At 43.6% G+C, this 26,023-nt stretch overlaps 1 protein-coding gene across 2 annotated transcripts in view; it reads left to right on the forward strand.

The window, feature by feature from the left end:
• The first annotated feature begins 246 nt into the window (after positions 1-246).
• Positions 247-26,023, forward strand: part of STOML1 (stomatin like 1) — an 86,677-nt gene continuing 60,900 nt past the window's right edge. Inside the window, exons 1-5 of one of the 2 annotated variants that reach the window (XM_078685063.1) lie at positions 247-420; positions 5,166-5,416; positions 9,394-9,500; positions 24,639-24,788; positions 25,308-25,511. In XM_078685063.1, the coding sequence (XP_078541189.1) occupies positions 398-420; positions 5,166-5,416; positions 9,394-9,500; positions 24,639-24,788; positions 25,308-25,511 (735 nt within the window). In that variant the 5' untranslated portion in view covers positions 247-397. The remainder of the gene's footprint in view (positions 421-5,165; positions 5,417-9,393; positions 9,501-24,638; positions 24,789-25,307; positions 25,512-26,023) is intronic. The other variant, XM_078685064.1, reaches the window with a different exon arrangement.

Genomic DNA, 26,023 nt, shown 5'->3' on the forward strand with positions numbered 1-26,023 from the left:
CAATAATGATTCTGTTCGAGTCCCCGAATTCCAGCATTTATTTAGCAGGTGGCGAAAAGGCAAAGGGTTAAGAAGTAAGAACGGCTCTGCTTTAGGAACACTGAAATAAATTGCAATGGAAATATAGCATTGAACGCTCCTGAGCTCCGTTGTTCGTTACTCCTCCGGCCGCTAGGGGGCAAAGGGAGGTTTGCTGAATGTATGCAGAACGGAGCCCTTCTAGCTGCTGCTCCCTGTGCTTTGCTTCCTGTTAGAAACCGGTAGACAGGAACCACAACAAGAAACCAGGAAGCGCAAGTGACAACAGTGACCGCAGACTCAGAAAACACAGGGGGGAGCCAGAGATGGCGCCAGAGAAAACTAATAACGTACATACTAGGAACTGGAGCTGTGCTGTATGATCCCGGGCCCCCTCCCCAGGTGAACCCTCCCTTTACAAGTAACTTTTATTGTCATGCAGTCTGGTGCAGGCTCCTGGTATCATGTTGTTATTAGTGTTGTGATATTGATACTTGTATAATACACAGTCTATCGTTAGTAGGGCCTTGTATCTGTAGTGTGATACAATAAGTAGTAGTGATAAGGATGTTTTATTCCATACAGTGAGATCAAATTGTTAGTAATAGCTGGCATGTTGCCGTATATTACCTGTCACGACATAAGGAGATAGCAGGGGTGGGTTGAGATAAATTACTTAGAACTGCATAAATATCTGTAAATACTGCTGCTCAACTATAAAGCTTTTCACGCCCATCTCAGGAGGCATAGAGGCTCAACTCTGCCTCCCTTTCCTAACTCTTCTCTTCTCCTAACTCTTCTCCTCTCCTAACCCTCACTATCCTTGTTAGCTTTTTTTTTTTTATCACCCTTCAACCTTACTCCTGATATGTATTTCTTTACAGTGGATCTGAATGGATGTTTTAGGGTTTAAAAATACAACTCTACACTCTCGTACACCTCCTCACTATATGGGCTAAGAGTAAAAGGCATAGTCGTTGTAGGATATAGTCTATAATCATACACCAGCCATGCCTTTTACTCTTCACCAACATTCCTATTTATATTTTTTGCAGCTATACTGTAGACTCTACACAACCAATATATATGCATTCTACCCTGTAATATCTGGCCTTAAAATGTAAAATATTTCTTTTCACCAAGTTATTTTACATGCCTCTTCCTCATTACATCCTCTCAAATTATGAGTTAACTTTTCGAACAGTTTGCCGTTTCCTGTACTCCTCATTATGTGTTGTATGTTTCCTGCTGTTTTATTGTTCTTTTGGCCGATCCTACACACTCGAACCTAGTTCATACTCACCAAATTATCAAGTAAATATGTCAGTTATTATTGTCTGCAAAGCTAGAATGAGTTGAAAGATGTATAAAGGGCATGTATCTAGTTGTATTACATGCAGTGTTATGCTGTGAAATACAAAGGAAAAATGGCAGAGGTGTAGAAGCGTGGGAGTAAACAGTCAATACCAAAGGCTTCCGCCAGCGAGAGGGACATCTTTCATAACCAGCACATGACCACATGGCCGTATGCAAAACTGATAGTTGCTTCCTATTAAGATAAACATTTGACTTAGATCATGTCCTCCGTTAAACCTTGGTACTTGCTCACTCTTACAAAATTGCTGGTCTTGGACATGCCAACATCGGCACTTCTCATTATCTCCCTCATCAGTGCATCTTTTTGTCCCAGTGAGTGGAATATTCCCCCACCATCGCCATCCTCAAGAAATCCATTGCAAACCCTGACATAATAGCCATTTTCAACCCATTTGTAACCTAACACGTTTCCAAATATCTCCGAGTCAGTCGATTCATAGCCTCTTCTCTTCCCTAGAAGTGCACCTGATGACATCCAGTCCAGCCCCTAAGTGAGACGGAATCCATCTTTCTGAATTTTATTGAGAAATAAGCATTTCACCAAAGATCACGCCTTTGCAATCTGTAGCCACAATATACTACACAAGTGCATTGGCAAACATAAATACTTGGTTTCTTTCAAAGACTCTTAGTTGGTTCAGGTCAGTCCCCACAAACATAACCCACCAGGTCAGAGACTTCACCTCCCTCTCTGAAATCTCCACCATCACATGCAGAGTGCTTAGAGCAAAGGATTTATTCCTGACCCTGTTCTTCCCATGTGGGCAGCCTATCCTCCCAGCAATCATAAAATCAAACACCATTGCCCATCACTTGTACACTGCAGACCCTTGACTACACCTAAAAGTACATGAAAGGTCTCTGAATCTGAACTAAGTCTTGGCCTGCCTGATACTTGTATACAATAATGTATGCACCATTGCCAACCGTGCTTAAATATGGTCAAGGCATAGTGCCCACACCACACCGTCATCCGCTCCCCCATCACATATTACATTTGCCCATATAATGGTTACACCGGACACATTGTTTATGGGTAAAGAACTGCTGCAGGTCTATTTTCATACAACAAAAGTATGACGTTTAGTGGGTTATCTTACGGGCGATCGAGGGCAGGCAGCCCCTCGCTGCCCCGCCGCCTTCTGAGCCCGTCGGCACGGTGGGTCGACGCCCGGACCGTGCAGCACCTTTGCAGATCCCCCTACGGATCATGCGATCATGTCTTATACTCTCGCCCCTTTCGGGGCGGAGCGTGGTATGGCACACCCCCGCTTGGTCAGGCCCCCCAACCGCCCGAAGGACTAACGGATCCGCCGTCGCGGTTATCCCGGAACCTCCCTGCGGATCCAGGTCTTTGGCTCAGGCACCCTAGTTAAAAGGTGGATAAAGGGCATGTATCTAGTTGTATTACATGCAGTGTTATGCTGTGAAAAAATGGCAGAGGTGTAGAAGCGTGGGAGTAAACAGTCAATACCAAAGGCTTCTGCCAGCGAGAGGGACATCTTTCATGACCAGCACATGACCACATGGCCGTATGCAAAATTGATAGTTGCTTCCTATTAAGATAAACATTTGGCTTAGATCATGTCCTCCGTTAAAACTTGGTACTTGCTCACTCTTACAAAATTGCTGGTCTTGGACATGCCAACATCGGCACTTCTCATTATCTCCCTCATCAGTGCATCTTTTTGTCCCAGTGAGTGGAATATTCCCCCAACATCGCCATCCTCAAGAAATCCATTGCAAACCCTGACATAATAGCCATTTTCAACCCATTTGTAACCTAACACGATTCCAAATATCTCCGAGTCAGTCGATTCATAGCCTCTTCTCTTCCTTAAAAGTGCACCTGATGACATCCAGTCCAGCCCCGAAGTGGGACGGAATCCATCCTTGAATTTTATTGAGAAAAAAGCATTTCACCAAAGATCACGCCTTTGCAATCTGTAGCCACAATGTACTACACAAGTGCATTGGCAAACATAAATACTTGGTTTCTTTCAAAGACTCTTAGTTGGTTCAGGTCAGTCCCCACAAACATAACCCACCAGGTCAGAGACTTCACCTCCCTCTCTGAAATCTCCACCATCACATGCAGAGTGCTTCAAGCAAAGGATTTATTCCTGACCCTGTTCTTCCCATGTGGGCAGCCTATCCTCCCAGCAATCATAAAATCAAACAACATTGCCCATCACTTGTACACTGCAGACCCTTGACTACACCTAAAAGTACATGTAAGGTCTCTGAATCTGAACTAAGTCTAGGCATGCCTGATACTTGTATACAATAATGTATGCACCATTGCCAACCGTGCTTAAATATGGTCAAGGCAGTTGTTGTACTAAGGAGCACTACGGATCCCATGACGCTTGCATACATCTACTGAGCCCGACCTCAACCAGTACAGATATTACTAACATAGTGTTAACCATTTCCGAACTGATCTTCCTCCCTTAAGTCCAACTGATCACTAAGAGCATTCTTCCACCATATGTGCCTTTTACATTGGATTGCCCCCCTCCTCGCTCCTCCTACCTTGAACTTACATGAATGCTCCGGCTCTTGCAGTTGTAAAATCATGCGTGTCCGACACCATTTGCAATTATGCAGAACTCTCATCCAAGAACATTGGAAAACACTACACAGTCTGTATTGCTCCCCAGTATAGATCCTGTTAACCAGTGCAGTGTAAGTGATCAAAGAAATAACCCTATGCAAGACTAACCAGTACAGACATCGAGCGGTGGATCACAAAACACCTCATCGTGGTTATCCGCCCTTTGATAACCAGACACCAAATATCAGCTAATCTGTGACATGGTTGCAGATGCATCAGTCCTGAGTTGCAAATGGAAGGTATAAGTATGAGAATCTGAAGAGTTGCAAAGGATTTGAGTTGCGGCAGTAGGAAAGAAAAAAGAACATCCGAGAGAAAAGTAAAGAAGGTAAAAAGAGGATGCAAAGTTTAGGGATGGCATAATAGAAGAAAAGTTAAAAAAAGAATGTAGAGAGAGGTAAGAGTTGTGGATAGTAATAAATGGTTAGGAATCCAAACTGCACCAGGTAAGTCTTATTGAAGCCTAGGAGGATGTATTATGAAGGATTGTAGTGAACTAGTTTGTTTGAAGGACGTTCAGAGGACAGTTCTGTTTGAGTGTTCGCAGTAGAGACACAGGTTGCCCTATGTTATACTTCCTCTTATGTTTGTCGTGACCCTCTCTTGTAAAAGAGAGTAAGTGGCATATGAATTTAGAGTTAACACTTTGATCTAGCGCGTGGCACAAATGCCGCCAGTTGTCTAACAAAGTTTGACAAACACTAATCTATGTTTCCCATATTAGAAAAGTACCTTTCGATGGGGGGGGGGGCACTGTTTTTACATTTAGAACAAGAAGTCCCCGCACCTCACTTTAATTATATGCTCTCTCATCTTTCTGTTTCCGTATGAGTGTATTGCAAGCAGTGCCATTCAGTGTAGAGTGAGACAAATATGATTGAAAATAACCCAGATGTTACATTGCCTGACTTTCAAAGAGACATTGCTTTTCTGTTAACGTTTTCACTGTAGAACTAAGAAATGGAAACAGTTCTTATAGTGCTGTTAACATTAAGTGAGTAAGACTTTATTGTGCAATGCTGCAAACTCATCTGCTTCTAGGCGCTATCCTGTTGGGCTACATAAGCTGTATAGTGTTGTCGTTTTTATTTTTTGTGTTCTTATGAATAAGACATTGAGGGGACTACTGAATTATGATTTTTTTTACTTGCAGCTTTCACTGCTTCTGGGTACAGTCGTCAGCGTTCTTTGGATCCTGTTCCTTCAGATGCACGTATTGCACTGCCAGTGGTGTTGAAAACATGTTCAGCAGTTCGGGATACCAGTCTTTACCCTTGGGTGACGGCGATAGTTCTCTATCTGACTCTGGTGTTTATGGATCTCAAAAGAGGCTTTTTGATTTTGGGCCCCCAGGCAGCACCTTTGATCCATTTTCAAGAGGCTCCTCGACGAGTGACTTTTCAGGTGAGTCCTAGCTCCATAGCAAATAATGGCAGAACTGCTGCAGAGTCATATCCAAACATGTTCTTCTCTAAAGCCCCAAGTCATGACATACAAATGTATAGAGCAAGAGATGAAGGTTTGTCTTTAGGCTGTTACCCACATTGGTGGGGGTCGAGAGTGTGCACCTTGTGGGGTAGGCCACCTGTGAGTGTGGATATGCGCCTCAGAGCACACTTTTTGGGACGTTAAAACAAAAGCTTATGGGTAAATATCTGAATGACATTGGTGCAAAGGTTTTCAGAATTCTAGTTGTTGAGTTCCATTGGTGTGGCTGCTGTGTGAATGTAACACTACTTGTTAATCTAGAGCAAGTCAAATTATATGCGGATATTGGAGCTTGGCCTCACTTATTATCACCACTGTTAGACGATAGACTATGGCTTCCTTGTAATACTAATGTTCACCTGACCAATAGGCACCTTTGTCCTATTACTCTCACTACAAAGTCTGAGTATCTCACCCTTGTTATAAACACGTTAACGCCGACCATTCTGCTGCATTCCTTTGTGACATTCATTGCATAGCCTGGTCTATCTGGTTTCCTCCCTCATTTTACACGACTGCAGAGCCTCTACTCTGTGTTTCACCAGATGCACCAATTGCAAACTCTGGGCCCGCTGGATCTCTCCCTTCTTCCTTGCTCTGCTCCATCTCTTTCTGTGCCCTACAGGATTCAGAGCCTGGTCTCTGGGTCTCACCCTGGGTCCAGCTCCTATTCTCCTCAGAAATCGAAGCGCCTGGCTGTAACTAAAATCTACAACATAGACTAGTGGTCTAGGATGCCACTTACACTGCAGAAATGTACGAGTTTGATGTGTGATCTGCAGTCAATGTGGTTTCCATCTTAGGTGAATGAAGGGCAAGCCTAGCATGCCATCCAAGTTACAGGGGCGGACATGTCACCCTGCCATGGCACTCACACATTCACATTTGCATTGTACCACAGCAGGTTATGGAGTCGGAAACTGGTGGTTGGTGGAGGGGGCATTGTTTTGGAGGTGTGTGAGAGCTTAGACCAACTGTTTCCTTGGCCAAAGACTGAAGAAATATCTTAAGATATCTATGTACGTGACTTTTCTAATGCAAATGTGTACATCCCTGTGCATTCAATAGCTTACTAGCTGGAAAAAGAGAGATGGGAGCACATGCCTGCCAAGTACCACGTATCAGGCGTTAGAGTAATGCATTTTAATGTGGTAGTCCGCATCACTGCACTAAAATGTATTAGTCATGCATTATAGCTCTCCTTGACCACCCTGGTACGCAAGGAGGAGCTGCGGCGAGTGCACAGGTGGCAAAGTGCGTTATTGAGACAATATTGCCTGTGCTCAAACTGTCTATCAAAAATACACAATACATGAACTCTGTCCATCCTGGGAGAATCATTAAATTACCTGAATCAGGTGAGCAGTGCTACTAGCCTAGTGCTTTCAGTGGGGCACCCGTGTTGGTCGTAAATAATACCAAGACCAGCCAGTGCTCCACGTGGATCTGGGTGGGGTTGGTGCCTTGCCTGTTGAGTTAATGAACTTGTTCCTCGCGCAATCAAGTCATTAATCCCCCCCAGCTGAGCGCGGCTAGCACGTGTCGAGCCTGGCTAGCACGTGTCTTCATTGGTGCTACAGAAATAACCAATAATTGCAGTCACTGGGCAATAGTAGCTCACCTAGAAACGGAGGCGGCGCCTTGCCTATTGTTGTTTTCTGGCACGGCATCTGCCCCACTGCACTGACCACGCGCAGTGATTGGCCCCAGAGACAGAGTCTAAGGGCCGGCAACTTTGCTTTTCCTTGCCTGCAGTTGCCAGAGTGTGGCTTTTCCTCAGCACACACGCACTTGGAGGAGGTCGCAGTCACTGACTGGCACGGTCGGTCCTCATGCGATCGGTGAGTGCATCACTGATTGGTGATGGCAGGTGGACAGAGGGGGCAGTGTTGGGGGGCGTAGGATGCTGTTTACTAGCGTCAGGGAGAGCCATGTGATTGCTCTCTGGGGTCCCTGCAGGCAAGCAGCTGAAGCTGGATTTAGCGGGGCGCATAATTTGATAGTTTTAGTAGTTACATATTAGTGACACTATCCTGAGTGAGGAGAGTAAAACTGATGCCTGTGACTCTCCTTAAGTTCGACTAGGAAACAAACATAAACTAACGCCTACTGCTGCAGCCCTAGTCCCCGCCTTGCCCGTTCCGTCTTAAGACTTCAGCCCCAAGACGTCTCACACATCGTGATAAAGCAAGCCAGTGAAGTGCTCATCCTGGAAGACCAGTCACTCACAGACTCTTGTGGACAGACAGCAATACGGTACTGCACTGTCTTCATCTGCTCTCTTCAACAATGACGACTTGAACATACTGGGCCACACTCCCTGGTAGTTTACAGCCTACTGCCCATGTTTTCCTTCATTTATATTTTAGGCAGGGAGCACAGAAATGTGGCGGGGAATGAAGGGGAGGGGGATTATTTTGTATTTCACTAGGAGAATGAATGTTATTAATATAATAAGGGCCATGAAAGAAATGTGGCAGTCTCTAACCCCGTGCAACTGTGAAGGCCATACTGTCAGAATCATTTGAAATGTACGTCTCAGATGCCCTGCTCTGAAGCCAGTCTTACATATTTGCTGACATTTGAAACTGCAGAGGTTTTTAGGGCATACATGGGCTTTTAACTCTGACTGCTCCAGCAGCAAATGCAGCCTAGGTCTCACAACAAATCAGAAACAGGAAAACAATATTCTATAACTATTTTGTTCATCTTTTATTTCAGGCGACTACATACAAAATATCCACACACCTTAATGAAAGATGATTAATCACACAAGTTAAAGAAATGTATGGGAAATACATTCTTTTATGTTAACATTCTGAAACCTCAGTTGGTTAATGAAATAACTGCAATTGTTTTTGTGTAACTAGAGAGAAACAGAATTTTGCCCTGGTGGGCACAGTGGGGGATAGTGACTTTGCCAGTATGTGTTCTAATGCTATGATATCCCAAACTGCAACTAAACCCACTGTGAATATACACATTGTTTTAAAATTGTATTACATACAGTATAAGATAGACTGCCGCAAAATATGCAGAGAATTAGTGGCAAATGTAAAGGAAGTGTTAACCTTCTATTCAGGTGGTTTGCAGCTGTTTCAAGATATTTTTAGAGCTTCTCATTGCTGAAAAAGGTGTAATTTGTGATATTTATCTGTTTTCATGCACTTTATTGCTTGGTTTTACTCCAGATAAAGTGGCAGTCTAAGTGTCACACAAGTGGCAGTTCAGTGTGGCTCATAAGTTCACGTAAACCATGGAAATGTCACCCATAACCTGTCTGAAAACTTGCCATCTATGTTTACATATTTCCCTCGTCTTCATTGCTTGATTTTTTTCCGCGAGAAAATGTAACTCCTAGTCCTTGAATGTCACTCACAATTACACTGAAATTATGAAAATGTTTCACATAAGCAATTTGAAACCTTGGCAGCTATAGGACATTGAAAAGGTAAAGAAGATTTGACTCAAGATGAAGAATAAACTGAAAATGATGTTTTCAAATAAAATTAAAGAATGAGTGAAAGAAATGTAAGGCTGGAACAAATTATTAGAAAAAGAAAGAAGGAAAGAGAAAGGGAGGAAATGAAGTGAGAAACACATAAAACGACAATAAATGAAGGAAGAAAGACAGATACCCTTTGAAGAATTTCTAAATGCAGGGGTACACTTTTGAGATAAGAAACGAAGCATCAACTAATTACCCACCAATCCATGTAGGTGGATTTGTGAGCACCAGTACTGATGCATATGTCTTAGTGGTCTGTGCATACCAGGAGCATTACATTTGTTGCCTTTGTAAAATAATAATTCCAAGTTGCAGTCTGATTATATCACACGTTGTTAAGGGCCAGTCGTGAACAGCCTTATGTTTTTATCTGATCATTCTACAGATCGCTCCCAGAGCTGGATTTCATGGATGTGTCATGGAATCATCTCATCTCTTGTCTTAATACTGCTGATTATCACTTTCCCCATCTCGGGATGGTTTGCTCTAAAGGTAAGGGCTACAGCTTGCCTTATGTAGTAAATCCGTCACTAGTTCCAATACCCTTTCCATAAATCAAGACATATGTGTAAGTATGTATTTTAATCCTATAATGCCGCTCAGAGATTTTGCATGAAGCTCGGGCTTCAGTAAGAGTTTGTATTCAGGTAGACTATGAAGCCATCTCTTCCTTTCCTCCTTTTTTCCCATTGTCTATGCTGCTATGCTTAAATGCCCTACACATTAGCCATGGCTTTTCCTAAACTTGGGCACAGCTTATGAAAGCTTAAACCGTTAAACCATAATACCAAAGAGCAAGAGGCTTGCAAGGACAGAATCCAACAAGCATTTGCATTACAATAGGTCTCGGACTTGTGAGAGTTTGAGCTATTGGCGGTATACATTACAATGCCTTTTATTTATGCGTTTTGAAAACCTGCAATAAAAACGCACTTTGTACTTATAGTTCTTGCTTATGAGAAGCAAGGCTGGCAGGAAAAGAGCCGCAGTTACTGTGAGCCTTGCTTCTTGTAAGCAAAGACCATAAGAACAAAGTGTGTGTTTACGCAGGCTTGCAGGTTTTCAAAACACATAAATAAAAGGCATTGTCATTTGCAATGCTAATAGCTGAAAGCCTCGCAAATGCAAGACCTATTGCATTTCAAATGCTTCCTAAATGCTTGCATTTTTCTGCAAATACACACCATTGCATAATGATTCCACAGTTGAGCAGTATAATCTATATGCTCAGGCGATCCCTATTGCCGTCTAATCTGCTTTACTCACAAACATACAAGAGAGAGTCACAAACAACTCAACTTGTTTTCACACATAACCTCGGTGTCTAAGATACATGCACCCAATACTACCATTACTCTAAAAAATACACAACCTGGGCCACATCAAAAACAGTAATAATCTAAAAAAAACTTATCACAGCCACGTTCCTATCATCCAGACCCTTCCTTACCCCCAACCTGCCCGCACCAATGTCACCTGAAGCTAAAACAGAATTCCTGCTGATAGAAAAACCCATGGTCAATCTTGAAGCTCACAAAAGTATGCCGGGGCAAAGGAAATAAATGATTATATAGTAGGTTTATTCTGTCAACTGAGAAATTACAAGAAAGATAAAAGTTGCCAAGAAACAATCTGTAAGGAGTGCTGCTTTCAGAAAACATCGGACATATAGAATAGTGCCAACACAGACCAGAATACCCTCCAAAGCAAAAGGACAAAAGGAAGGTGGCATTAAAAACGGCACTGCCCAGAGACCGGAATAAGAAAGCACTAAAACTGTATTCTGCAAAGTGTATTTGGTACTGTGCTTACTTTGGCACTGCATGTCTGTCTTTTAAGCCAGTAAAGCGCTCTGCAACATGATGCATTGTCGGAGCTGTAAATCTTTGTGCACCTCACATGAAAATGGTTTATAATGGCCAGCATCGAAAACTTTATATTTCCAATAATATGGAGCCACCAGCTAATTCGAATGCGTCTCCAGACACCAACGAATACCCTACCTACAGCTAGGCTCATTACACTCCCGCCTTTACACGCCTGCTGCCCAGGCGCGGTGCGTCCATTGGGGCGTGGGGGCGTAGCCCCGCCGCCCCCCCACGCCCGCAGCTCCATCGGCGTCAGTCAGTATGACGTCGGACCGCCCACCCCCTTCAGAGACTGAAGGAGATGGGCGGCATGACTGACATGATTGAAAGACGTCACCAGGGGCAGGCAGCACAACACAAGTGCGCATGAGTGGGGTCGGAGGGCGAACTCTTAGCCCATGGCCACTCATGCGCACTTGTGTTTTCACCTCTCCGCGCATGCCCATTAGGAGCCCCTCGGACTCCTAATGGGCGTGTGGCGGGCGAAGGGTAGCCTGTGCCCCAAGCCAATCCTGGCGCTGTCTACTCCAGTGCCGTTGGCGGCACGGACCGGCAGTAAGGTAAGTTTTCAGTGCTATATTTAATTCCCTGCTGTCTTCTCCGCCCCCCCCCGCGACACCCCTTCCCCTCATGAGCCGAGCCGCGACATCCTCCCCCCCCCCCGGGAGCCGTGACTGGACATGTGCAGATTATGTCAGTGAAAGCACACAACTCTTTCTGCTGCATCCCCCGCAAAGAAAACACAGATTGATATTGGATTAAAAAGGAAAGATAAAAGGCTTATTTGCAGGTAAATAATGATTGAAATAATTGATCAAACTTGAGTAGCACATTTTTATTAGAGCATGGTCCGAGATCTTGGGCAACACTAGTTTTCAGATGACACGAGTGCACTGCAAATATACTTCCTGCTGTTTTCTATTGCCTCCACTTTTTATACCGTATTGAGTGCGCGCGTTAAATGTTTTGGCAGTGCGGAATTTGTACCCCTTAAACAGAATATCGGTATCTTTGAATTGAAGGTGGTGGAAATGGTATGTGCACAGTACAGAGAGAGGCCGGTTTTTGGATACTTAAAAATCGATGGTTAGCAGGCAGCTCAGTTGGTCGGTGCTCTTCCGGCGATTTCCCGATGGGCTGAAAGTGTGCAGTATTTACGCCTCACCACTTTCAAATGTCACCAGCCGCCCCTGCTGCTGCCTCTCTAGCTTGGAGGTGCTGCTTCTTTGGCTCTCGCTTCCTCTTCGCGTTTCATGCCCTTGTTCTCAGCCCTGATGCCCGCTCTCTTAAGCCAAATGTATGCAATCCTTCCTAACCATGCGTACTTTCCACATTCCTGAAGCCCATGATCTTGCTTTCCTGCTGGAAGAGGAAGGTGGCAGCCGGGTTTGGTAGGCTCAAGTGCCAGCAGTATTTGAATCATGCGGATGTGAAAGAGCGTGGGCCTGCATTTGGGAGGCACTTGCCGGGGAGAAGAGTTGAGGAGAGCACTGTGAGAGTGGGTGGGTGGGAAGTAAGATGACAGTGTTTGTAAGCCGTGAGAGTGACTGGGTTGAGATAATGCATGCTATAAAGATATATCCTCAGTGCTTTTGTCTCCTGTCAAACCCCGACATCAGCAGCGCTCACACTAACTATTTGATTTTTCATCGGTAAAAGACTGCATTTCCCAATGTAACTGCATTTATTTTTTTGTTGAAGACACCTGTATTTTATTTGCAGTTACTTAAAAGGTGGCAGGCCAATAAAGGTAGGACACATTCCTTCCCCACCCACCCTACCCCCTGCACATATTGAGCCAAGCAAAGAGTCCCTCTGGTTTGCCAGGCTCTTTTGTTGTACACGCAGTAAACTCGAGTCACACTCGCCGAATTCTTCCTCGATAGCACGGCCACACAGTAGAAAGCTACTGCGGAAAGCAGGAAACTGCAACCAGCAATTTCAGTGTGCAAAGCTTGTGATGGCAAGCTGCGCAAACTGCAATGCCCAGCATACCTTAATCCTTCTCGGAGCACGGCTGTTTCTCTTTAATGCAGAGATGGGTCACACTTCATCAAAGCGAGCGTTAAGCACTGTTTCAGTGCACGTACCTCTACTACATATGCAACCATAGGGAAGCTGATATAAGTATTACATAATGATGAAAGTGGGCGCGGTGATAAAATATAAACCGCGACGCCCTTGCAATTTAACTTATATTCATGGCGCCCCATGAAAGCGGGCGCCATGGTTACAAAATAATAAAACATGAAACTGGGCGCCATACTATGCGTCGTGATGACACACAATAAAACAAGTAGTCCCTAAATACTACACAGAAACACTTTGGGCGTAATAAAATTGTAGTTGGTCGGTGCTGCTTCCGATAAAAACGGAAGTGATGTATCGGAGCACCGACCAATTAGGAGCCAAGCAATAATATTTAAGCAAGAGTTAACCAATGGCGGCCAGCAGGCAGGATTACACTCGCTATGCTTCTTACAACAGTCTTGCAGACAGCGCATGCGCTGTCAAGCCTCGACCTAAAAATGATATTAGTGATCCATATTACAGTTTCTAAAACCAGGTTTTGCCTCGAATGGAAAGCCTTAATTGACAGAAATGTGTGCCTGAATAGTCAATAAGCAGCAGTTTAATACGATTAACAAAACGAAAGATATCATTATTGGGTTTAAATTCACAATAATTAAGCAATTATATTTTTAATTTCAAAGAATTACTTCTTTGCAAGTGTTCATTGTAAGCAGTACTTAGAATACAGTGCATAGCTCTTCTCCTTCTTCACCTGCCCCCAGAACTGTCAGGGCTCAGTCTTTGGGTGTGCCGGATGGACCGTGGGCGTAGAGTGTGGTTTATGGCCACACTGTACACAGTCACACTGCCCCAGGAACCACAGATGACGCATTTTGGTAATGCTCTGTTGGCTCTTGGTGCAGGCTTGCCATTTGATAACCAACCGAACACTGGCTTCAATAGTTCCATGTACTATCAATAGAAGTTAATTTCATTGTATTGTTTTGTATGGCAATGGTTTATTCATTGCTATTGCTCACACATTATATAACTATCACAATGAGGATGCAAAGATTAAACTTTAAATTGGTTTGCACTTAAAATGTTTCCCACAGTAGTGTAAGAAAAATCATGAAATAACATTGTCATAGTATGAGCGGGATGGTACCTTTAGATTAAGGGGACTAATTACCGCTAGATGCGATGGGATAAATGTGAACTGTGGGCATATGAAAAGTAATCAACTTAATCAAAAAGTGTATAAGCGCATTAGTGGCATCCAATGGGAAACAACGCCTAAGGTGATATCTCAAGGGTTTGAATTGAATTGAATTGGTATTTATATAGCGCATGGCTACCCGGGAGCATCCCAGTGCTGGTTTGTCATCTTTGGCTTCGATAAGTAAGACATTGAGTAAGAGAACCCTAATTGTCCAGGTTTGACTCTGTAGACGGAAACATCATGGTATGGGGCTAGTCCTGAAACCCGGATTGACCATAGAAAAAACGGCCCGGGCATAACATGGCCCCCATACCTAAGGGTAGGAAAATGTAATTGTCAATCCATTGATTCTACTGGGCTTCACTGATGTCATCAATGTGTTTTCTGAAGTCATCTGTTTATGTAGGTTGCTGTAACTGCATGCACATGCAAAATGTGTTGCTATTTACAATCTCATACATGAGATTGTGAGATCATAAGTAGTGCACGGAGGGTTATAGGGCCATATGTATCAAGCAAAATCGCGATCGCAAATGCCGAAAATCGCAGAATTTCGGCGTTTGCGATCGCTATTTTGCTTTGTGGTATGTATGAGGCAAATCTGCATGCAAAATAAGGAATCGCAAATTGTGTGATTCCTTAAATGCAATGTAAGAAGCACCAAAAAAGTGCAATTTGGCCTTAAGGAATCGCAAATTACCACCAACTTAAAGTTGGTGGTAATTTGTGATGTCTTTGAAAAATTCACTTTTTTGCATTTTTCAAAGTGCAATGTGAAGCACATACATGCCCTTAGGGCATGTATGTGCGCCACATGTGCACCCATGCTTATTTCAGGGGTGCAACAGGGTGTCCTTTTGACACCCTTGCACCCTTGAAATTGCATTCTCAATTTGCGATTCACTAATTGCTAATCGCAAATTGAGAATGTCTTCCCATTCATTCCTATGGGCCTCTTGGCCCATAGGAATGAATGGGGAGGTATTCCTTAATTGCGTATCGCAATTTTTGATTCGCAATTAAGGAATATGTAGGATTCGCAACATTTATTGCAAACCCTGCATACATAGCATTTTGCGATTCTCAAATAGCGATTCACAAAAAATCGCTATTTGAGAATCGCAAATGCAGACTTTGATACATATGGCCCATAGTTGCATAGTTCACCATAACACATACATTTCAGTGTATTTTATTTTTGGGTCATATCCAACACTTCAATTCAATGAAGGTTTTATAACACTGTTCTGTTTGTTTATGTTTGATGCTGCACGCCTACTAATCTTAGTACAGAACTAACTTCCTTAAACAGTTATTTCACAAGATGAGTCTTGGGGCAGATGTATGAACACAATTTCCCTTAAAAACGACAATTATATCTAGGGGTCAAGAAAGCAACAAAATAAACTCACTGTGATCACAAGACTTCTGCATGGAAAGACAACAAGTGTGTAAATGTATAAATTAGAGGTGGAGACCCAAGTCAGCTCCCAAGTGTGACACCAATAAGTGAGCTAAAGCTCGAGGGCATGGGTACTTTTTCCCATCAGTAGCCACTCTGTACCGCCCTTGTTGACATCATTTGGGTTCTCCTTGCCCAGGAGGAAAGGGAAAAAGGAAGACAACCTATGGTGTTATTTTAGGCTGTTCCAAAAACCTTTGGTGTGATATGACGTCAGTACTAAGTATTGTTATTTAAAATATAAGTGGCGACTAAGAAAAGCAGTGTGAAAACAAAAAGTGAAAAACAATTAAAATTGGATATTGCTGAGTAAGTGTAGGACTTTATTTTACTTCTCAGTTTTCCAAATCTAAAACACAAAGTGCAAAACCAGATTTAACAAAATATCTGTGAGCAACTGAGAAGTAAAATAAAGTCCTACACTTACTCAGCAATATCCAATTTTAATTGTGAAATAAAGACATAGGAAGTGTAGGGTGATGGAAAATACTGCTTTGTTTGCAGAATACCAAGACTGCCTATTCTTGTTTCTATCTCATGCCTCTTTCCCCCATCATCCTACACTTCATGTCTCTTTATCTCACTGCTGTAGGCTATTTTTAGCTTTTGTTTTCTCCCGTTTGTTTTCCTACATTCCTCCTTTTTGCTCTCTTTTCCGAATTTCTCTCTGTTGCTGTGGATCAAAGTTTGTTGATGAAAAATATATCCCAAGTCCAAAACAAGCATTTACAATGCAATCCGTCTCACCTTTGGGACCTTATATGTATTTAGCTATGCAGTACATCAGCCTGCGGGAAATGGTATAGTCCAAAGCTCTGTTTTTAATATAAAATCAGGGTGTTCGTGGTCATATCACTGAAAATACAAGATTTCAAAAAGATATTGTCTACAGGTGCTCGTGGAAGACAATTTCTATGGACTGGAATCTAGAGAATACTAAAGTGATTCTGGTATTTTACTGACCTCTGCTGGTCGTTTTCTATCAAGAAAGTTAAAAAGAGGCAGTTGAACCGAAAAAAAATCCCAAAGCGGAAGCAGACAAGTCCTTGGGCTGATCTCCAGAGCCCACAAAGTACATACACTCATAAGCATATACTGAAGTATATAAAAGAGGTCTCAAATGCTCAAGTGTTGGTGTCCGCCACCTGCAACCACTGTGCCACTTAAGCACGATATTAACAACATAATGGTGATTTGCGATACCGGCCTCAGGATGTTGCTTTTTATACTTGTATTTTTTGGGTACTGTCCTAGCTACGTTACTCTACATGAGAGCCCAATGTGGAGACTAGCTAGGGAGTAGTGCATTGCATACTGGAACATTGCAGATGGGCCTGGGGGTGATGCTACACATACTTGGACATTGTGGATACTGTCCTGAGAATGCTGCTTTACATAAAGGGACATTGTGCATTCTGGCCTAGGAGATTAACATACTGGGGTATTGTAGAAAATGAATGAGTATAGACCATTACATACTGGGGCAATACTGCGCAGGCGTCGATGCTTCAGTTACCATGGTGCTAAGATGTTCAATTAGGGCTATTACTTTACAGTCAAAATATGACTGGCCTTAGTCCATGTCTTGTGCTTAGTAAGTAAGGGTACTTTGGGTACCCTTTGGGTACTTAGTAAGTAAGGGTATTTTCGCTTTGACCTCACGCTTGAAAAAAGTTCTTAACAAAGTCACTTCTAGTGCTAATTTGGGTAATAGTCAAACATTTGGCAATATATTGAGCAGGTTTAGTGATGTCATTCATGATGGGATATGTGTTCAACCAGTAATGTGATTTGCGATGTTTATTGTAAAACCATATTTGAGTGCATGAGCAGTGCATTGGACAGGCATTAAGTTTGTAGAGCTTAATGACCTGGTAAATTTGTAATGTGGGCAGGATTTGTGCAATATAAGTAGCATTACAGTAGCTTTAAGTTATTTTTGTTTTAGGTCTCTTGGATGCTTCCTAAACAACCGTAGCTAATGTTTAATTGAATGTCAAAGCTTTTTGTAAATTTATATACCCTGTCTCTGTATCTAGAACACACTGTGCATGTTTTTGCCAAAATACAGTGGGCATAGGATAGAAGGCACTGACCTTGGACATGTTTACTACCAGTCCCTCAGCCTCCAGAGCATCACTGGCCAGGTAACGCCTTTGGATATCTGCAACAGCCACAGGTTCCATAGTGTGGACGTATATGTGGTACCCATCCCTAAAGCAGTGGCAAATATGCACTGTTTCTATTTTTAAGCTTTGACACTAGGCAAACCTACACCTTGTTTCCTTGCCACAAAAAAGCCCTAAGCTCAGCCTAAAGACCTTTGTAATGGGCATTCACCACAATATGTGGCCTTGATCCAAAACCGGTGTCTAGTCCCATACCTCATGGAAGGCCTTCGACCATGTTGAGCGGGCAATGGGCATAGGGAATGTGTTTCTGCCATGCCCTTTGCCAAATTCTTGTGTCTCCAAAGCCACTGATCACGACCTTTGGACATGTGCAATAGGGTTTGGTTGGAGGGCGTAATATTTGCCATTCTGGGTTTCGGCTCCTGCCCAAGATCTGATCCGATGACACACAGGCCCTAGTTGTGCATATTGCGCTCGCAGTGCAGGGCATACCATTCACCCTTCCAACACTCAGAGCTTGGCTGCACCCTGTGGACTGTAGGCACAGGGCATCGCCACATTCTCTGCCTAGTCTCTGCTGGTCAGTTGGTCATTGGCCAATCTAAATGTATCACTCTTTCTTGGCCAGGCAACCTATATTTCCTAATCCTACCTGCTTACATCATCGAGTCCTAGAAAAACTTAATTGGAAAGTCCAATTGACCTCTGTGATAACCAACTAAATAATCAATCCTGCGACAATAGTTGAGAGAGACGGCATTTTAGATTCTAATATATAATACTGTGACTCAGAAACCTATATAATCTCTACCATGAGCTGTACAACATTGCCAGAAACTTAACGCAATGTAGAGACAACAGCAGTAGCTTGATGCAAAGCCATGAAACTGCTCTTTGTCACATAGTAGACAAAATGTACAGTTTCCAGAATGTGAAAACGTATGTTTTTGTTTAAATTCTGGACTCAAATACTGAGAGGCTTTTTCTTTCAAAGTATACATTTTGTTCCATGACCTTGTCCCATATCTTCTTTAACCAGTTTTCTGTTTTTGGTTGCATGACACTCGAAAACTGGTAGATTACATTTGTTTAAAAGCATGTGATGCCCAGTGGTGGTTGGATCTCTGCTACTAGTCCAGAAAAGTAGCCCTTGTGATTCTGATAAAAAAGACAGTGGCTTGTTTTAGTGGTTGCATTGTCGTCACCCAGCAACCAATCATTTTGTCAATTGTAGTCACCCACTTTAAGAGCTCGTGGAGCCTCTTGGGCTGTCCTGGAGTGCTCATTAGGTCTCGGACCTAAAGGCTGCGCTTGCGCAGTGTGAGGTCGGAGAATTAATGTCCCTTAGTAACGCTTTGGAACCCGCCTCACTGCCCTGTCTCTCCTCCATTGGCTGGATTCCTAAACGGAGGCCAGCCATTGGAGGAGAGATGCGTCCCTCCGATTTAGCCCCGTCTTTTTCAGATTTGGGGGCGTAAGTTTTGCTGTTCTTTAGACAGTGACGTTGTCTGTCACTCAAAACAGCAAAACCACGCCCCCGATTCTGAAAAATTCAGAAGCTGGCGGGCGCCATTTTTTCGCGTCTGCTGTGAGGTGAGGATCGATCGTCCGGGTTCTCAAACGCTATGGCGGCAACATTGCTCCTTCTATGGTCTGAGAGTAACTTCCTTCTCTCTCTATGGTCTGCGCCAGAGACATTCCTTGGACTCTATGGTCTGTTATTGACGCCTGCAGCCTTTCCTGGTTTCTGACAGGGAGGCGTAGGTGCGGAGCAGGAGAGAGGAAGCGGGCAGGCGGGGCGGCGACGGAGCGAGGCCGAACGGAGGCGGCCGCTGCCTAGTGCAGTCTGTCAGGCTCACTCTCGTCCGGGGGTGCTGCGGGAACAGCTTGGAGGCGATCGCCGCTGCTCCCCTTCAAGATCCGACCTAACCCCGCAGCAAGACCAGGCGCGCCCCGCCACCCGCCTACGGTGGACCAAGTAACTGTTTATGTTATGGAATGATAAGGTGGCCCATAAAGAAAATACTAAATAAAACTGTAGCCTTTTAACTTTTCTATGGTGCTGTGGTTTTTACTTGTGTTCAGCCGCCGGTGTACGTCGCTGTGTTTTGTTGTGCCTTACCTTCAACTACTTTATGGCCTCTCCACTAGACATTCCTGCCACTCGATGATTTTCCGCTTCACCAATAGAGTGGCGTGGCTGGACCTTCCTTCTCGGTGGTCTGGGCTGCTAGACTGTCCCGGACTCTATAATCTCCTCCCGGGCGCCCTCTGCAGCTCGCCTCCATTTTGTGCTGGGGTTCTGGAACAGGGGGCTGTCACTGTTTACAAAGCTGCAGCTGTAGAGGGGTCGCCACTGTCCCCCCCAGCTCTGTCATCCGCCCGGTGCACCCTACCAGCTCCTCCGCCCTGCACCCGACCGCTGGTTCGATGCCCCTCAGCGGAGACCGGACCCTCGGGCCATGTACACCAACGACCTGTTTACGAGCTGCAAGAGGGGCGACGTCTTTCGAGTGCGGTGAGAGGGCTTTAAATGTGGGAAAAGAGCCGGCTGCGGGGCAAATTCTTGTTTACAACTGGTCTTCACCTTAGAGATGGAGCAGCCAATACATTTACAGAGGGAGGCGAGGGCCTGGCTTGGTTCTAAGAGCACGAGCCGGGCTCTGAACATTTTTGGCATGTAAATCATGCAACCGTCATGTAAAAATTTGACATCTCTTCAAAATGCAAACTATTTAACACGCTGAAGCATTTCACCCAAGTACATTCAACACATCACCACTTTGAGGGAAACGTATTAGCACCAATACTTATCCAAAATGCAACTCTGAACATTCCTCCACTTCACGCAGCCCTACTTCCGGGCCATTAGAGGACTAGGTAGCAGTCAGTTGTCATGTATAACCAAAATGTAGCCTACACTTTTATTATAGATGGAGTATCATTATTGTGTATTAAATCAAACACAAACGTGTTTTTTGTACAGTTCACATCACGCAATTTCAGGTGCACGTATATGTGATAATGATAAAATAGAAGTTTGGGTGAAATAAAATATTTGTCTATGATCATGCAATTTGCGAGCAGGCCAGCCTGATTGTTCGTGTTTTATTATTTCACATTGAGCAGGTGATTTCATGTCCCCCCTCCCCCACCCCCCAAAATGCAATTTTTCTTCAATTGGTGGTGCTGGAGGTTAGAGAAGGGGTCTCCAACCTTTTCTGTAATAAGAGCTTTTGAGATCTCCCTTACTCCTCGAATTGCTTGGTGGCTTGCATTGTTTTGTCTACTGCACAACGTATTGTGTCTATTGACGAGTATTACTCCTCCCTACACAGTGTCCTAAAGCTGCATCGTCCTTTTTTTTTTTTTTTTTTTTCTTCCTGACAATAAATCAATTTTTAGTTGTGATAAAGTATCATTTTGGACGTCTTCTCTGAAGTATTTTATGGGAGGGCAAAGTGAAGAGAGGGGAGTTTGAAGATCAGCATCTTATTGCTGGAGAAGAGATACGAGAGAAACCTTTTTGTGTGTGGGACATCGTCACTTAAGTTAACAAGCTAGATAAACTACATGGAACTGGTCAGGGACTTAGGCAACCGTCTTATGTGGTGACGTAAGTAGATGTTTTTTCATGTCAAACACCCATTTGCAAGAAAAAGTTATCTCCCACCCTCTCCAAATGGCCCAACATTTCACCTGAAATTGTGCCTGGGAGGCCATGCGAAATAAAAGTCCAACAACAACAGTCTATTTTGCTTTTAAAAAAAAAAGAATGGGAAAATTAAAACATTTATTGTAAAAGGGAGTCAAAACTCCTACGGGTGTAAATATTGTTTCCAAAAGTGTTACAAACTTTACGGTCATCGTTTCTTTTTCTTTGCTCTCGTTAGTCCACTTAATATTTCATTAATATTACTTTAGTTCAAATAAGCAGCACAGTATGTCCCATACTTAACAGAGGTCTGATAAACCGGTGCCTTTTACTCAAATTGCAGCTACGACATCGCACACTTGCAACTTTCAGAGTTGCTCTAATAAATGTTAGATGATGACGCCCAACTTTGATAACTGCTTCTAATGTTTCTCACTCAGCTTCTCTTGTAAACGCCCCCTCTGATACTTGGTCTGATGTCGTGTCTTACATGCCATGGCCTATAAACGGCCCCTATGTCCTAAGCTCAACGCTCTGTTAAAACGGACACTCTCTCTAATATCTGTACTAATTTCTCACAACATAATTTATAAACGCCCCCTGATTCCTCTTCCTTACCCACTGCGATAACTGTGTCTTATGTCACATATTCACGCCACTGCTTATACATATTACCTGACATTCCATGCCTACTCTATAATCAGCTGCGCCAAATGCCCATTCTACTTAAGCGCCTTTTATGAACTGTTCCCACATGTCAGAGAAACTGAGCTCAGTCAAACAATTCTACAATATTTACGAGAAATAATGTATAGTGTCCCATGCTCACTCAGCAACTTTTCTAAAGTTTTCCTACTGTTCCATAGTCACCTTATATTTGTCAAACATATGGTCAGTAAGTCCTGCACACCATGTACATTTAATAAGTGCTGACGGTCTGAAGCCAGTTCGGATCCATTTATTCTAATAGGGGACTCGATACATCCATTACATGGGTGCCAATTTCAGTGATGTTCGAGACTCAACAATATATCAACTGGGGGCTTTTGACCATGAACCACAGACTGGCTTTGCACGGGGACAGAGGCACCGGCACAAGGCCTTCTTTTCATCTTCTAAATTCAGACTGTTTCAGTTGCTATAGGTGCGGGTGGTGATAACAAAGGACCCACACCTCAGGGCGGTTCTTATTATGATGCTCAGTGCGCTTACTTATTCCCTTTTTTTGGGGGACGGGGGGGGGGGGGGGCAGGTCCATTGTTCTGGATCAGTGTGGCTATCCATTAGCACTGAAAATTCCAACATCTCCACATTATATTAAATCTCTGCACTTTGCTAAGTTGTTAACCTAACACACACCCATAAATGCACTCACTCTGTCAAACACACTTTCTTATACGCTCACACGCATTCACCCACACTCCCATTTTTTTAGTACACTTGTGTTGTGTTAGAAAAACCTACACTGCTACTACCTATGCAATATCTGCGTTGTGTGTTAGGGATGCTTCGAAAAAACATTTTGTGTATGCGCTATTCAAATGCCAAAACCATAGGCCTTGTCAATGCTAATTTTTATGCATCAAGTGTAAAAAATAATGGACTTTTATAAAAGCAGTGAACTAGGTCATGTTTTAGTTTACATGTGGATCGAACAGCAACACTATTGGAAATGAAGCAGCCCGCTTAAAAAAAAAAGCTTGTTGTAAATATTTTTGTCCACCCTAAGTGTGGAAGGGTATACTCAGACATGAGTCCCTTGCTCATTGCACCATCAGGATTCAAGCAAGCCGGGCCGAAGACGGCTGTAATGCCAGAAACCGGTCCCCGGAAGCTTGTTTCCTTCCCAGTGTAAGAATTGGCTTTTGTAGTCTGGTCTGCCCTGTTCCCATGATGCACTGGGCCAGGGACAGACTAATTTGCATACAGCCAGGTTCTGAAACTGGGATGGTGCAATGAGCTAAAAAACGGTGTTGGATCTAGCCCTGATCTCTGGACTGGGTGAGAGTATTCTGCTTAATTCAGAGACTCTGTCCCTCACCACCCCTTGTTGTAAATATTTTTGTCCACCCTAAGTGTGGAAGGGTATACTCAGACATGAGTCCCTTGCTCATTGCACCATCAGGATTCAAGCAAGCCGGGCCGAAGACGGCTGTAATGCCAGAAACCGGTCCCCGGAAGCTTGTTTCCTTCCCAGTGTAAGAATTGGCTTTTGTAGTCTGGTCTGCCCTGTTCCCATGATGCACTGGGCCAGGGACAGACTAATTTGCATACAGCCAGGTTCTGAAACTGGGATGGTGCAATGAGCTAAAAAACGGTGTTGGATCTAGCCCTGATCTCTTGACTGGGTGAGAGTATTCTGCTTAATTCAGAGACTCTGTCCCTCACCACCCCTTGTTGTAAATATAAAAAAAAAAAAGCATTTACAATGCAATGGTCTCGGCATTATTAAAGGTAGAGCTATTGGCATTGCTCATTACATTTTTTTTCATTTTCTTTTAAAACATACATAAATGGTATTGTCATTTACAATGGCAATAGGTGAGTATTAGACAGTAGTAGAGAATATTCCCGGACATAGAGCCACACACAGACAGAGCCACACACACACAGACAGACAGCTCTGTCTGTGTGTGTGTGCGTGGCTCTATGTGTGTGTGCGTGGCTCTGTCTGTCTGTGTGTGTGTGTGCGTGGCTCTGTCTGTGTGTGGCTGCGCGGCTCTGTGTGTGTGCGCGCGGCTCTGTCTGTGTGTGTGTGTGCGGCTCTGTGTCCGCGAATACTCTCTACTACTCTCTAATGCTCACCTATTGCTATTGTAAATGACAATACAATTTATTTATGTTTTAAAAAAAAAAAAAAATGTCATGAGCAATGCCAACAGCTCTACCTTTAATAATGCCGAGACCATTGCATTGTAAATGCTTGTTTTTATATGGGGTTCCACATAGTTACTGCAGGTATTTATGGCAACACAGCAAGTATGGATACTATCAAAGAGTAGTGTGGGCAGTCTTTCCCATGACGTGATAGATCTCACCATAAACAAAGTGACTTGAACAGCAAAGAAGCTCGTGTGATGTGGTATGTGGGAACTCGTATATGAGGAAAGAATAACTAAACAGGTGGTGAAGCAGTCAGTACAGCTCACTCTAGGGATGCAATTTTGGTTCCGTCTGATTTATCCTGTTAGGTAGTAGTATTACTCTGCTTCTCAGACCAGTTTTTCTTTTTCTTGAACTAAAAATGCTTCGGAACTAATTGTATGTTTCATTTCCAGACAGTTCCCAATTATGAGCGAGTGGTTCTCTTCCGTCTGGGACGTATTAAGGCTCCCCGAGGTCCTGGTGTCATCGTGGTGTTACCCTTCATTGATCAATGGCAGCGGGTGGACCTGCGGACAAAAGCCTTCAGTGTCCCACCATGTAAGGTGCGTGGTGCTTAAATGTAATGCTGTGCTCTTCACAGTGTGGGCCAAGGTTTTCTGTATCAAAGGAAGTAGACTGCATGCTCTCCCTTCTCAATGGATGTGGGATATTATGTCAACAAGTTCGCACAGGGTTTGAGTCCTCTGCACCAAAGGGGTTTATGTTGCAACACGGCTGATGTGGTTTTATTAGAGTGACGGAATCCTCCCTTCCTAGGTATCATTTTTAAGAGTACAACTGGTCCAAGTGTTTGTGACACCTTAGAGATGAACAGAGAGACAATATTATACCCCACACGGATGATTCACACGCTATACAAATATATGCCTAATATAACATGAAGATACTCATCATGATACAAAACAGATATTCCAATAGCATTCCCTGTTGGTGGTTGGCCCTATGCTTTTGCCACATTTCCTAATAAGCAGGAAAAGTCCATACGCTTAACCACAACCTGCCTTACAACTGAAGCAGAGTCTGCAGTTCCAACAAAGTATGTGTCTCATGTCTCCACACAGGTGACCTCAAAAGACAGGGCTGTGATCTCCATTGGTGCTGACATTCAGTTCCGTGTTTGGAATCCGGTCTTGTCAGTCATGGCTGTTCAGGACCTGAACACTGCTACACGCATGACGGCTCAGAACCTCATGACTGCCATGCTGATCAAGAAGAACCTGCGTGAGATTCAGATGGACAAACTGCGCTTAGGTGACCAGCTGCTGGTGAGTTCATGTAAAGCCTCTCATTGGTGATTTTGTCCAGGCACTGGATCATGGCTTAGCATTTAAAAGTTCCATATACTCACAAACACACTGTGTGGCTGTAATTCCTCAGACATTGGAACATGAATTGAAGCTGGTCAGCTTAATTTTGGAACGTTGGGAGAAATCTTATTTTGTCAAGTGTTATTCATCACGAGAGCCTGCTGCACTGTTTCTGATTTTAATCACGTCAACAGATGCTCAATCTCTCCCAGTTACCGACCTCATGCTGTTTAGTGGAATCTTACTTGAGTGAGTTATGCCATTAAATTGCATTGTGCCAGCAACACACATGACAGTGGCTGAGACTATGTTGTAGTTGCCGAAGCTTGTAATGTGACTTTTTGGAGCATCCATTGCTCTTGATGAGGTTTCTGATATATGAAATGAGTTAGACCCCTATTGTGTACATGAAGCCTTTTATATGGGATGTCACTCCAGTAGACACCGGAGGTGGTTGGATAAATGATGTG

Source organism: Lissotriton helveticus, chromosome 3_2 (genome assembly GCF_964261635.1).
Source record: "Lissotriton helveticus chromosome 3_2, aLisHel1.1, whole genome shotgun sequence".
Classification (NCBI taxonomy): domain Eukaryota; kingdom Metazoa; phylum Chordata; class Amphibia; order Caudata; family Salamandridae; genus Lissotriton; species Lissotriton helveticus.